Source organism: Elephantulus edwardii, unplaced genomic scaffold (assembly GCF_000299155.1).
Source record: "Elephantulus edwardii isolate Elephantulus edwardi_28Jun2011 unplaced genomic scaffold, EleEdw1.0 scaffold00092, whole genome shotgun sequence".
Taxonomy (NCBI): Eukaryota; Metazoa; Chordata; class Mammalia; order Macroscelidea; family Macroscelididae; genus Elephantulus; species Elephantulus edwardii.
In genome coordinates, this window is record NW_006399842.1 from 3320114 (window position 1) to 3335410 (window position 15297).

General features: G+C 40.2%; 1 protein-coding gene across 1 annotated transcript in view; it reads left to right on the forward strand.

Annotated features, from left to right (window-relative positions):
• Positions 1–15297, forward strand: part of CDK5RAP2 (CDK5 regulatory subunit associated protein 2) — a 252415-nt gene that overhangs the window by 63536 nt on the left and 173582 nt on the right. The window contains exons 7-8 of the mRNA XM_006890751.1: positions 2580–2734; positions 14781–14943. Of these exons, the coding sequence (XP_006890813.1) occupies positions 2580–2734; positions 14781–14943 (318 nt within the window). The remainder of the gene's footprint in view (positions 1–2579; positions 2735–14780; positions 14944–15297) is intronic.

Consider the following 15297-nt stretch of genomic DNA (forward strand, 5'->3'; position numbering starts at 1 on the left):
TCTTCTGTCTTTGCAATGACCGTTTGCACTCTTCCTGGATGATACCCTTGATATCCTCCCACAACTCATCTGGCCTTCGCTCATTAGTGTTCAAAGCCTCAAACCTATTCCTGAGATGGTTCTGAAATTCAGGTGGGATAGACTCAAAGTCATGTTTTGGTTGCCTCGGATGATTGGTTTTTCTCGTCATGAAATTAGTGAGAGTTGTCTGCATGGTCCTTTTTTATTTTTTCCTTTCTTATATTTCACGGTAATATTTCCCTGCTTATTGAGTCTACCATTGACTGCAAAGCAGTCAGTAGATCGGCCCACGTTTTCAGGCAACTGAAAACATGATTTAATTTAGAAAACGAAATCTATATAGTAGTGTTCTGAATAGTAAATCATAATATTGACCACTTACGAGTAAACATCTGAGAATGATAACATCAGCAAATTATGTGCTGCAGCATTATATTAGTAAATATTACAAATCTAAGATGTACTGAAAGGATCATTGCAAGTGCAGTTTGCTGTAACTTGACTGTCATACATTGGGGATCATTAGGAGGAGGGTCTATTCCTTGGAAAGGGAAGTCATCTTTGGAAAGGTCAGCAAGAGTGAGGATGACCTTCAACTAGACGGATTGACACAGTGAGTGCACACAGTGAGGGCTCAAGTCAGAGAATGGGAGGATGGCACAGGATAGGACAGGGGTCATATCTGTTATTCATAGGGTCGCTATGAATCGTACTCAGCTTGACAGCACATAACAACAGCAGCAACTCATACTTAATTCTGAGCCTTTGACATCTGCTTTGTATCTCACTTTCTCTACCTGAAACGATAAATATTCTCAGTAGATATGTGGAATAATTGATAACATTTGCCTTGCACTTTTATGCATGATACTTTTATGTAAACTTTGTGGTGGGAGTACATATTTAAGTCCAAAATGATGATGAGGAAATGGGCTGAGAAAGGGTGCACAAGTCATAAGTGGTAGAACTCGAGCCAGAATAAAAGTCTTCCCAGCCCAAATTATGAACTTCAGTTAAAATGTAATTGTGAGGCTTTACGAGACTTAATCCAATGGTCTCTCATCTTGTTTTTCTCATAAATGCTTCCCAGTGTTTTGAGGGTATCAGTGTAACCATACTGGGTTTGAATTTCTACTGTCATTATCATCTTAGAGTTGCCATTTACCCTCCAATTTGAGCCTCCAGTTTTCTTTATCTGTAAAATAAGGATAATGTTACTTGCTTTGCAATAGTAATTTCAATAACTACAGTAGCTAACAATTTATTGAGTCTTATTTTGTCCTAGGCATATTTCTGAGCTCCTTCTAAAGATTTTGTTAATTCCTCTGGTAAATCTATATGGTAAATTTTATCATCCCTTTTAAAACAAACAAACAAACAAACAAACAAACAAACCCCAAAACATCAAAACAAACATGGTAAAATGGATACAGAGTGACTGAGTCATATGTTCAAGGTCACATAGGCAATAACTGCTAGCTAGTCTGAATGAGGAGCCTGCATTTTTAACTGCTGTGTTGTCTCCATAGCTACCTTTTTAGGGTCGTGTGAGGATCAAAGATATTATATATAAAGCTCCTTGCTCAGAGCTTGGCATTTAATAGGCATTCAGTAAATGGCAGATTTCGTTGTTTGTTGTCTCAGAATATTGGGAGTTAATTTTCTCAGCTCCCATTGAGACCGACAGGCAAAATTCTAACAAAGACAGTGGTGGAGGAGGCTCTTTGAAGGGAATGGAAAAGACAGGGAGGAGACAAACATTTGTTGCTTAATAGATTTTTGACAGAGGCTCAGAGCAACGTCTGGTGGGGCAGTGGCTATCCTTGTTTTATAGACTGGGAAGCTTGTGAGCAGAGAGTTAAGTGACCTCCCTGTTACGATGTGGGAAATAAATGAAACAGTTGGGTTTCGAACCCACTTTAGTTTGACTCTTATTCTTGTTGTCTAATCAGAGCCAGGTAGCTTTAGTGTTGGAGATTCTCTTCTACTCCCAGGTCACTTCTGTGAGCATCAAGGCCTTTTCTCCCTAACACAGTCATTCTCTGCATTTCCTCATGGGCCTCTCTGAGCTCTTAGGAGCGTACAGAGACTTTTTTTACCACCTGTATCACCTTGGAGACATAGGAAATGTCCTTTAGAATTGTATAGTCATTATCTTAAGAAAATAGTGAGGGAGCAGTAGGTTGTGGGATGAATTTGTATGGAGATTTAGGTGACTCTTTGAAATTTATGTATGCTTAAGTATTGCAAGGCATTTTTTTTCTTCTTGTTCTCACTGAAGCTGTAAATATTGATCCGATTTTTTTAAAACCAGAACTAAGAGTTCTATAGCATTGAATCTTTTCCATTGGAAATGCCTATTACTCTTCAGGATATAAGAGGGAAAAATGACTGGCAAATGTATTTATTACTGATTCTCCCCATGTATAGTACAATTCAGGGAGGGGAAATATGCTGGAGAAAAAGTCATAAATATTTATATTTTAATCCAATTTCCTTTCAAAATATTCCCAATTGTATTGAAAAATTGCATCAAATGCATTTAATTTTAACTCTAGGATGTGAAAGCCGCCCAAGCAGAACTGGAAAACGCCTTTACAGGAACGGAAAAGGAGAAGACCCTTCGCCTGAGCTTGGAAAAGCAGCTTTCAGAGATGAAGAAACTGCAGGAGAGTGACATGGAGATGGCATTGGTCCTGAAGGAAAAAGACAGGTCTGGCTCTTCTTCCTGTGGTGCTCTGACATCTTACTAACCTGACTGTATGAGGAAAACCTGGCTCCTTTTTCTTCTTTTTCTCGTTGTTCCCACAAGCCTCAGTAACTTACTGGAACATATCCAGGACAGTAAGATAGAACTCAAAGGTGAAATCATAGTGGAAAAAAAGGGGTACACTTGTGACATGAGGATAGAAATTCATCCTGAAATCAGGTTCTACTCCTCCTCAGATACTAAACTGAAAATGCAATTTCGCTGGAAGCTTCCTGGTAGCCCTGGGAAAAAGGGAAACATTCTTGGTGGACATAATATTTACATGGCTCATGATTGAACAAACCAGGATAAGCATCGTTTTCATTGGCACTGCCAGAAATTTCTCTCTGGATCTTCATAAAGGGAACAGTAAGAGGCCGCATCTCTATTTTAAGTACTAGTGAATTTTGTGTGACCTCTTTCCCCCCCCACCCCAGTTGTTGAGACTGTATAAAGCAAAACGTAATACCAGTTCAACAGTTTTTACATATACAACTCAGTGACACTGATTAAATTTCTTCAAGTTGTACAACTGTTCTCACCCACGTTTTCCAAATCATCCTTCCCAGTAAGCTCACTGCCTTCTAAGATTCTTTTCTAATTCTTTGAGTTGCTGTTGACAGTTTATTCTTACATGACATACTTCCTAGCAGAGCACAGTACCCAAGGCAGACATTTTTTAACTAGTTAAGCTAAACTATTGTTTGGTTTTAAAGTGACTTCAGGATATTTTCAGTTTAAAAATTCTGTCAGGCCATTAGCTGAAGGGGTTCATCCAGCACCCATGGCTCAGGAAATAGAAATTCTTTTCTAAATCCTTCACCTCCTTTTCCCCCCATATAGAATTATTAGAAAAATGGATGGTAGCTGGCACCACCCATTTGTGCTCTTGTGACAAAAAAGATAGTTATTCACGGAGGTGTTTAACAGCACTTTTCATATCTCCTTCCTGTGTCTGTCTCTCCTCCCTCTGCCGCTCCAGGAAAGTAGAGACCAGTTAGGTGTGCCTTGGATGGCTGCTTTAGAGCTTTGGGGAAGCCAGGCAGTATGCAGTGATCTTGGAGTTAGAACAGAAGCACTAAGCATTATTCAGCCTGTCAACTGACTCGCCTCATGAAACCATGACCCTGAATCTCCAGACCAGGAAACAAAATCTCATGAGATTTGTGGCTGTTCACAAGCCGACTCAGTAGGTTCTTTTGTGACTGGTGTAGATAAATCTAACCCACAACTTTTACCAGTTCAATTTTTTATAGATGTACAGCTTACAGCAATTTAAACAATCCTCTATGCAACCTTATCGTCAATCACTTAGATTTATCAGTCACCTCTACTGCTCTACCCATCTCTTCCCACAGCCTGCCTCTGATAACCACTAATAAACTTTAGTCTGTATGAATTTTCCTTTTCTTGTATTTTCTTCTAAGTAACATGTGTTTGTCCTTCTGTAATGGACTTACTGTACTCAGCATAGTATCTTCATCTTGTTCATATTGAATCATGACTTTGTTTCTGTTACTGACTGAGTAGCAATTCTATTTAAAATAAAAATGGCCCTCCTTGTCCACTGGTTCTAAATCTGTGGATTCAGCCAGGAAAGGATCGAAAATGTGTCTTGGCTGTTCAGATCACTAGGGAATCCTCAGGAAGAAGAAGAAGAAGAAGGGCAGTCTCTTCCTGTTAAGCTTTACAGCCTTGGAAACGTGGTGAGGTTCACTATGAGTCAGAATTAACTTAATGACAGTAAGTAAATGAGTGAGTCATTAGGAAGTGATTGACAGTATAAGGAGAATGTGCAAAGATAATGTGCACATATGCCAGTTTGTATAAGGGCTTCGAGCATCTGTGGCCGTTATATCCCTTGTTCCATGCTCTCTGCTTGAATTTCTGGTAGTTCACTGTTGATATAATGCTCTGTTTTTGAATTATCTTCAATAGAATTTACTTTCAGATGTTGCTATTGTTGTTAGGTGCTATCAAATTGACTTGGATTCCGAGCAACCCTTGAACAACAGATCTGAACCTTGCCTTCTCTCATGTGTCCCATTTCCAGCCTGAATTATAATCTCTTAACTATCCTAATAAACTCTCACATTGTAGTGTGAGCAGAGTTCTTTGTGGTCATTGCAGTGGGTTAGTGGACACAAATGTGACAGTCACTGGGGCAGTTCATCTTGTTGGGGGTTTTCCTCTCTTTCTCTGACCTTTCCCAGCAAGATGTTATTTGTCAAGACCTAGCTCCCCCTGACAACATGCACCAAGTGGGAGACGAAGTGTCCTCATCCTTGCCTTTAGGCAGCACCCTTAAAGAGGCATCAGGCTGCACTTTCTCCAAGGCAGACTTGTTTGTCCTTTTGACAGTCCATTAAATAATTTAATTCTCTTCTCCAGCCCATGATGGACAGGTTTCAGAGGAGCTTCTAGACCAAGACATAAGAAGTAGGATTGGCCATCTGCTTCTGAAATAGCAGGCCTTTGAAAGCTCTATGAATAATCTGTGATATTTTTTGATAATGTCTGCATTCTGTTAGGTCACCTTTCACTGGAATAGATATATACCTCTTTCAGTTGATTGGCCAGTTCTTTCAGTTTGACAAATGTTGAATGTGTTCTTCTGGTTTTCTATTCTTACTCCAAGTCTTTGCACATTTGATTATATGCTTCACTTGGTCTTCTCCACCTGCCCTTTGAAGTCGGTTCAGCACTCTTTTATTTCCTTATCATGATTTCTTTTACTTTAGCTACTTTACAGTCTGGATCAAACAAAAGAGTCTCTTCTAACGTCCTTTTTGATCACTCTTTCCTCTCTAGTGACCGTTTTTGTGCTATAGTAGGTTTATTACTCAAAATAGTTTTCCTAGCTCATTGGCTTTGACGTTTGCCATGTGACTGACTGGGTGGGACTGTGTTAATGATTGAATGAGAGGAGTGGGAACATGGAAAATAAGATGTGTAGACTGTTAACGAGGAAATTGGTCAGTCTTGCCAGGTTTAAAGTGGGCAGATGTAGAGGCAGAAGATGGGAATCTTAGTACCAGTCAGAGAGGAATAGAGAGTCTATTTGGATCAGAGATTCCTGTGCAGCTCAAAGTGGGGGCTAGATGAGAGGAGTACATGAGACTGACACTGGGGACTGAGTGACAGAGCCACTTCATGGAGTTGGAGCTGAGGGCTATTGCCCAAGCTTAGTGATTCAGGAAGAGGAGTTGTAATTAGCAGGACTAAAAGAGCTTTTAATACTGGCCTAAAGCCTTGAAGTTGAAGGTCAGAGGGTCTGTGGGTGTACCTGAAAGACTGTCCTGGCTGAAGAATTAATTATATGCTATTTCTAACCTGAATTATAACATATTAACTTCCCTAATAAGCTCCCATATTGTAAATATGATTTGAGTTCTATGTGGTCATTGCAGGGGATTAGTGAATAGTAGAAGAGCAGGGAGAGCCTTGGGAGAGATGCTTGTTGATTGAAGTGGGTTCAGGGAGTGTGGGGGCATATCTGACCTCATGGGGATCTGTTTTGTGTCATGGATGAGAATGACTCTCCGTTATGGAGTTAGAGGAGGATAGACTCAACCTCCATTTTTGAACAACTTTCTTCATATATAGTGTCCATAGCACTTTTATAGACTGGTAGTCACACCATGGGGTGAGATTGAGATTGTCGGTGACTTCAGTTTACTTGGATCCACAATCAATACATTTGGTACCAGCAGCCAGGAGATCAAGTGATACTTCAGTAGGGAAGTCTGTGGTCAAGGCCCTCTCAGAATTACTAAGGAGCAATGATGTCAGTTTGAGGACTAAGTTTTGACTGATTAAAGCCACAGTCTTCTCAGTTGCTAGCTATGCCTCTGAAAGCTGAGAAGTGACTAAGTATGACAGAAGAATTGATGCTTTTGACCCTGATGTTGGAGTGCTAAATATCCCATGGACTGCCAAATAACAAACAGATATGTCTTTGAGAAAGTGCAGTAAGAAAGCTCCTTGTAGGCAAAGATAACAAAACTTTGTCTCGTATACTTTGGGCACATTGTTAGGAGAGGTTATTCCTTGGAGAGAGACATCGTGATTGGGAAGGTGGAGAGGTGGTGAAGAAGAGGAAAAATCCTCAGTCAGAGAAATTGACAGAGTGACTCCAGCAATGGGTTTGAGAGTGCCAAATATGATGAGGGTGACTCAAGATAGGACAGGGTTTAGATCTGTTGTTTATAAAGTAGCTATAAGTTAGTTATACTTGACTCAGTGGCACCTAACAACAACAATAACAACAACAGCAGCAGCAGCAACATACTCTTAGGGAAGTTGAAATGATAAAGAAGGTTGTTGTTGTTGTTGTTGTTATGTGTCGTCGAGTCGCTTGCAACTCATAGCGACTCTATGTACAACAGCCTAAACCCTGCTCTGTCCTGTGCCAGTCGCACTGCCTCTGACACACCCATCCCGATTACCCCAGTCACTGAATCAATCCATCTCATAGAGGGTCTTCCCCTCTTGCACCATCCCTCCACCCTCCCAAGCATGATGTCTCTCTCCATGGACCTGTCCCTCCTTACAACATGTCCAAAGTATGTCAGATGAAGCCCCAGAATCCTTGCCTCCAAGGAGCCACCCGGTTTAACCCTTTCCAGGATGAATCTGTTTGTTTTCTTGGCAGTTCATGGCACATTCAATACTCTTCCAGCACCACAGCTCAAAGACATCAGTTCTCCTTCTATCCTCCCTAGTCATTGTCCAACTCTCTGACGTATAGCAAGTGATTGCAAAGACCATAGCCTATAACAGATGCACCTTAGTCTCCAGAGTGACACCATTGCTCTTCAGTACCCTGGAGAAGTTCCTAACAGCTGACTTACCCATTGCAATACGTTTTTTGATTTCCTGGCTAGTGGTGCCAAGAATGTTAACTGTGGAGCTAAGCAGACTAAAGTTGTTAACAATCTCAGTTTCTTCACCATCCCTCCTGATGCTGCCAATTGGTCCAGTGGTGAGAATCTTTGTCTTCTTGACATTGAGCTTCAGTCCATACTGAAGGCTGCAGTCCTTGACCCTCTGCAGCAAGTGCATGAGGTCCTCCTGAGTTTCAGCAAGCAGGGTTGTGTCATCTGCATAATGCAGATTGTTAATAGATCTTCCACCAATCCTGATGCTACACTTCTCCTCATAGAGCCCAGCCTCTCAGATAATCTGTTCTGCATACATAATTCCTTTAAATTGTGGTCTTGACAAATAATACTGAATATACCATGCACTGCTTCAATAGCAAATAAATCTGTTTTGGAAGAGGTCTATCAGGAATGCTTATTGGAGGAAAGGATAGAGAGCCTTTGTCTTACACACTTTGGGCATATTGTCAGTAGGGACTAAGCTGTGGAGGTAAACATCATTCTTGGTGAAATAGAAGCCCGTGCAAAAGAGAATCTTCAATGAGATGAGTTGACCAGTTATTGCAACAGTGGGCTGCTCAGTGGTGACTGTGAGGCTGGTGCCAGATTAAGCACTGTTATACTCTGTTGTACGTAGAGTCATGAGTCAGAACCACTCAAAGGATTCTGGCAATAAGAACAACAGTTGTTCTGTGTTTTTAGTTAGATTTTAGTGTTTTGATGAACTGTCACACTGTTTTTCCACTATATTTCCCACCAACAATGGAGAAAGGTTCCAGTTTCCCCACATCCTTTCTCATACTCATTTTGATGTCCATTTAAAGACTACAGGGCGCCTGATTCAGGCCATGGTCTTCTCAGTTACTTGTGCATTTGAGAGCTGGACAATGAATAAGGATGACTGAAGCGTTGATGTCTTTGAGGTATGGTGTTGGATAAGAGTACTGTATATTTCATGGACTGCCAAGAGAACAAACAGATGCCTTGGAGAAAGTGCAGCCAGAATGCTTCTCGGAGGCATGGATGGTGAAGCTTCTTCTCCCTTACTTTGGGCATGTTGTTACCTTGGAAAAGGACATCATACTTGGAAAGGTGCATCAGTTAAAGAAAGGAAGATCCTCAGTGACATGGATTGACTTAATGACTACACCAGTAGGCATAAGAATGTCAAAGATAGTGAGAATGGCACAGGATAGGACAGCATTCAGATCTGTTGTTGTGAGTTCTACTTGACTTGATGGCACATGATAAAAAACCCCCACACCTATTCTAGTAATGGGGAAATGGTATTTCTTTGTGGTTTTGATTTGTATCTCAGATTGCTGGTAATATTGAGACTCTTTTATTGTGCTTGGTGACCATTAGAATGTCTTCAGATCCTTTGTCCACTTTATGATGGGTTGTTTTGTTGTTTTTTTTTAACTTTGAATATACATTTTTGTAATTAGATTTTTTGAATTAGAGTCTTGTTGTATTTATGGTTTCTAAAGATATTCTGTAAATTGGTAGTTTTTACTTTTTAGGTAAATTCTTTTGATGAACATTTAAAAAAAATTATTTTTAAATGTTCCCATTTATTTATTTTGGATTTCTGGTGGCCTTTTCTATAGAAAGGGAGCTCTCATGGCATACTGGATAAGGAGCTGTGATGTTAGCCCAAAGTCAGGCAGTTCAAATCCACCAGTTACTCTGTGAGAGAAAGAGGGTAGTCTTTTCTCATTCAGTTTACAGCTTCTGAAAACCTAATGGAGGGTCGGCTGTGAGTCAGTTCTGACTCCATGACAAAGACATTTTCTGTTTAGTCTGTAGGTAGTTGCACTGCTAATCTGAAGACCACAACTCTTGAATTCACTGGCTGCTTCATGGGAGAAAGACAGACAGTCTCCTCCTGTGTGATTTACAGCCTTGAAAATCCAATGGCGGGTAAACTCTTCAGTTGCTTCTGAGCTGATGGCAATGAATGAGATTTTTTTTACAGTTTTTGGTTTTGTTACTGTGTTAGATAATCTGTTGTTGAAAGCGAGATCCAGCATTGCCCTTGCATTTTATTCTGATAATTTTGTGGTTTTGGTTTGCACATTTTAGTCCTTAATCCATTTTGATCATCATACTGCAAGCTCAGTGAAAGGGGCCAAAACAGTGTTGGAACATGTTCAGAGTTTTGATGATACGGGAATCAAATGTGTGTCATTTAGCGCAGAGAAATGGAAGAAGCTTATGGCCTTCATGTCTTGCAATCAAACTTTTGATTATGAAAAAACCAAAACAAACAACTTGTCAGGAAACAGTTGAGATTTTATTCTTTTCCAGGAACCTGAAGTTTAGACATGCTGTCTTGCTTTGACAGTAAATAAGTAAAAGGTGGAATTAACTAAATATGAGCAGAATTTCTGGCTAATTGGTAACCTATCCACGGAATTTAAAAGAAAATGACCTATTTTCTGCTTCTTTAAATAGAAGATGCTGACTCTGGTTGCTTTTTCTAGGTAGCTCAGTACCCTGCATTGACAGGCTCATCATGTTGTTTAGATTTTGTGCCTGGTTTTTCTGGCTCCCCAACAGTTATTTGCTTACTTTTTCCTTCCCCTTGTCTTTTGACCTTTGGATTAGCTACTTGTGTGTGTTTATGGGCTGGGAAATGAAAGTAGACCTTTTCACTCTATCTGTTAAAGAGGATCAAATAGATTTTGAGGGAGAGCCCCACAGTCTCCATTATTTAAGTGACCTAACTTTGGTGATTATAAATGACACAGTGGCCCCTTGTTTTGCTCAGATAATCTCTGTGCAGTTTCCATATAATACTAAATTCTGGAATTTCCATTCTTTATAGTGGAATCTATCATTGATAGACATATCCATTGACTTGCCCAGGGAAACATCCTTCTGGTATTCTCTGCTTTTAGCCAAGATCCATCTGGTTTAAATTTTGGCAATCCCCTGTCAATGTACTGCTCCAACCATTTTCGAACTATCTTGTGTGTGATATTAATGATATTACTTGATAATTTCTGTATTTTGTTGGATCACCTTTCTTTTGAATGGTGGGTAGATTGTATACATTTCCTTCAATTGGCTGGCCAGTTAGTTGACAAAGAGAAATGTGCATCTATTTGATGAGACATTTCCACTGATACACTGTAAATACCTATTTTTTTTCCTTTTGATTTTCTTCGAAGCAGCTTGACTTTTCCTCCCACTATCACTGGAAGTTCTTGAGCACATGCTACCTTCTAAAATGAGTGAACGTTGACCACTTCTTTTTGTTGTAGTATGGTCCTTCCATCTTTTGATGGTTTTTGGACCATTTAGTATTTTGCTCTTAAAATCTTTCACTATTGCAACTTACAGCTTGACTTTTTTTCATTTCTTTCATCTTTAGAAATGCTGCAAACGTTCTTTTCTTTTAGTTTTCCTAGTGCCTGTTCTTTGCATATATTGTTGTAATACTTCATTTTGTGTTTTTGAGCCATCCTTTACAATCTTCTGTTAAGCAGTCTTATATCGTCATTTCTTCCTTTCACTGTCGCTGATCCCAATTCAGTGTTACGTTTTATTTTCTTTTGGCATGCATTGTAATCTTTTCCTTTTTTTGCCTATCTTCTAAATGACCATTTTCTTCTTCATGTATGAGGTCTTTGTTGTCATCTCAGCTTGTCTGGTCTTCACTCGTTAGTGTTCAGTGCATCAAATTTGTTTTTGAGATAGACTCTAAATTTAGGTAGATAAACTCAAGATAGCACATTGGCTTTTCTTGTTGCTGAATGGAGCACGTAATGACCCTTTGAACAAAAGGCCTGAAGCCTTTCTATCAAAGTTCATAGAGTTTCCAGAGGCATGTTGTTTAGGAAGTGGATGCCATTCCTGCTTCCAGATTGGCTCTCATTGACTTGTTCTAATTTTCTTCACATTCAATGTGAACTTTGCATATGAACAAGTCAAACTTTGGCTTTGTTCTGTCTAATAAAATTGAGTTTCTCTGTCATCTCAGCACCTCTGATTTGAGGAGGCAACTCTTCCACAGTTGTGTTTTGAGAGCCTTCCAGCCTGAGGGACTCATCTTCTGCCACTGCCCCAGACAGTGTCACACTGCTACTGTTTTCACTAGCCAGTGATTTTTTTAAAATTTTTTTTAGTGATTTTGAAGTAAATTGCCAGGTCTTCCTTTTTAGTGTGTCTTTGCCTGGAAGTCCCATTGAAATAAGTTTCATATGGGATAAATCCTGAGTCTTTAATGTGTCTGATTTAGGAAGATTACGGAAGGTTTCCTGGAGGGAGTACTAGAATGAAGAGGATTTATTTAAAGAAAGAATGGGCAAAAACGGTTTTCCTGGCACAGTGGAACCAACCATATGTTTAAACGTCCAAGGACAAGAGGAAACACTGTATTACAAAAGAACTGGGGGGAAAAAAGCTCTAAATGACTGTATCTGGCTATCCCATGGAGAATGAATTAGAGGTGGGGTTAAGTAAGGCTCTTAAGTAAGATTGGTTCTGAGGCTTATCATAGTGGTGGCCAGGACCAAAATAATAGAACTGGGAGTGGAGATGAAAAGGCAGAGATACTTAAAAGGTAGAATTGACTTGCTGGAGTAGCAGAGAACCAAGGACCATTGCTAGACTGTTGTTTTGTTCCACACATCCTGGACCAAGCTTGTTGGAGGACTGGGTGAGTGGGGAGCAGGAAGGCTGTGATTGGCAGGACTGATAGAGCTTTGTGGGGGCTATGGGGTCCTAGTAGTAAAGAGTTACGCTGCCAACTGAAAGACACATGGTTCAAATCCATTAGCTTTCTGGGAGAAAGATTAACTGTCCTCTACTTTATGATTTACAGCTTCTGAAAACCCACTGGAGGGTCAGCGAAGAGTTGGTTCTGACTTGATGGTACATAACAGCAGTAACTAGAGAGCTTTGTAACATTGATCTAAAGCTGAAGGTCAAAGCACCTGCCAGCATACTCGAGCAGTTGCCCTGATTGAATAGTTTATATTCTATTTCCAACCTGAATTTTAACCTGTAACCTTCCTTAATAAACTCCATACATAATTGTGAACTTACTTTTTTTTTCTTTTTAAAAAAAAAGTATTACTGAGATCCATGGGCCTGTTGATTGACTGGATTTGGGCCTAGGGCCGTGGCCGTCTAGCCAGAGATGTCAGCCTTAGATTCTAGCTGAGAGCATGGCTCTCTGTGGTAGAACTCTCCTGGGATTGGGATAAGGGTATTATTCTTCCCCTGCAGACAAGCGTGCCACATAGAGATTAAGGTTAGTTGGTAAGCACTGATTTGGAACAGAAGTCCTTGGTTATGCCCTGTTGAAATGAAACTTGATCCAGAACACTGATTGACCCACTGGTGGGCAGGTAGACTGTTGGAGCTTTGCTGCCCAGGGCATTGAATGGACATTGCAGTATCTTTCTGGGTGCCCACAACCCTCTTCAAAGGTACATTCTTGAACTGCTTTATCCTTTAGTCTAGCTTTTGTGCTGTTTTATATCTTTAAGAAAGTCAACAGTGAGGGGTGCAGTAGGCCAGTATGGTCAAAAGATAAGTTTTATTTGTCCTCCACACGGTTTTAAAAAATGCAAACCAGTTGCCAATATTTAAATAAATAAGCCTCAAAAAAAATTCTTGTAGAAGTCTGGATTTCTAGCTTTTCTTGAAAACCTGGAAGTTGTAGTAGTACATTGTCTTGCTGGATTGAATGAGACTGCATGAGATGGGCCAGGTATTCCAGAGAGGCCACAGCCTCCACTTGACCTAAGTCCCTCCAGTTTTTATGTCTTGGAGCAACATTGCTCTTGTGCCACCTTGGACCTTCTGTACTAGAAGCCTTATTGGGTGCTTTGCTGCATATGCCTTTCTTTCTTCTTGATAAGGATTCCCCCCCCCCACTCTTATTTAGTCCTTGAAAACACGATACCCAGGCCTTTCCCAACTAGTTTTTCCCATCCACACCCGAGCAACATGGATCCATCTGCCAGATATCCAAAACTTTCCTCTTTCTACATATCAAGTTACGTTCTATGCTTAGCTATAGAAAGACACTTCTGAGGGTCCTTTGATAAAATGCTAATTGCCAAATACTGAAACAAGTAATGATTTAAATGGGTGAATTGTATAATATGTGAACTCTACCTCAATAAAGCAGTTTCAAAACAATCAAACAAATAATCATGCTGGATAAAGCCTCATGTTAAGAAATTTAAAAAAAGGCAATAATTATAACAACTGTCAGTTACTGAGTTCTGCCATATGCTGGGAGTTCTGTAGAGCTGTTTTAAATAGCTAATCTCCACTCCACACAAATAAGTTATTATCTCTGTGGCTGAGAAAATGTTGGTTTCAGCAAGGTTAAACAACTTGCTGTGGTCAAGGGCAGATGATAGGAGGTAATATGGTAGCCAGCAGCAGGATGTGTTTAGCTCTACCTGATGGCAGTCATAAGAATGTAAGTTTCCTTTAGGGTAGGTGAATCATAATTCTTGCAGGACTAATAGTGTTTAAAAGGGGGAGTAAGGTTGGAAACTGCATTCTAGGTAATGGGAACAGTGTGGGCAGAGGTCTTGAAGCTTGAAACGGCTTTGCTTGTAGGAAGAACTGGAAGTGAGGTTTGTCAGCGATTGATGTAAAGGATGATGATTTCCCTTAAAAAAAGATATTGAAGCTGTGGCAGGGGCCTCTCTGATCATCTGGGCATGAAAATCTAGACCCTTGAACACAATAGTGAATTTAAACTTTATCTTGAAAGTCAGTATGTTCTTCCACATCACTAGAATACTTCTGCTTTGTTGGTGTTTCTTTGGGCTTCAGTACCAGTTTCTTTTGGGAAAAAAGGTTTCTTTGGATGGTGGGGACCATTGAAGGTTTTTGAGCAGGGGTGTGACTAGATCAGACCATGATCTGCTAGTTGAGATATTGGCTCGACTAGGCGGGCCACGGTAAAAAGACTGGTTAATGGTATGCGAATTCTGGCCCTTAATCTCCGACTTGCAAAATGTGACTCTGTTATTTGCAGTCGTTGGACATGTCTACTTTGAAGCTGTTTGGGCCTCATTTTCTGCCTCCTCCTGCTCCACTGAGCTAAGAGAACAGCTCAGAATTAATATTTAAATTTTGTTCTTTTTCAGACTGATTGAGGAGTTGAAGCTGTCTTTGAAGAGCAAAGAAGCTTTAATTCAGTGCCTTAAAGAGGAGAAATCTCAGATGGCATCTGCTGATGCGAATGTGTCGTCTGGAGAGCTCCAAGGACTTTCTGCTACTCTGAGAGAAGAAAAGAAGAGAGAAACAGAGGTGAGGAAATGGGACAAGAAGCGGGGCTTTAATTTGCAGCCCAGATTCCTCTCTGGGAAATGGAATACACCTTCATTCCCCATGGTTCACGCACAGTCTGCTTCTAGATATTAGCTCTTTGTCAGCTGAGGAATAGCAGAGACTGAATTTGTCAGCGGCCCTGTTGTGTTTTGTTTTTTCTCTCTCAGCCTTTTGTTTATATAAAGTATTGGCTAAAACACAGTCCCATTTCTGTTCACCTTTCTTTTAACCATTTGCTAATATGTTGTTATCTGGTGTCTTTATATTTTCATCCTTTGGACTTTCTAAGGATAAAGATGTGATACATGTATACATATCCCTTTTACCTTTGTG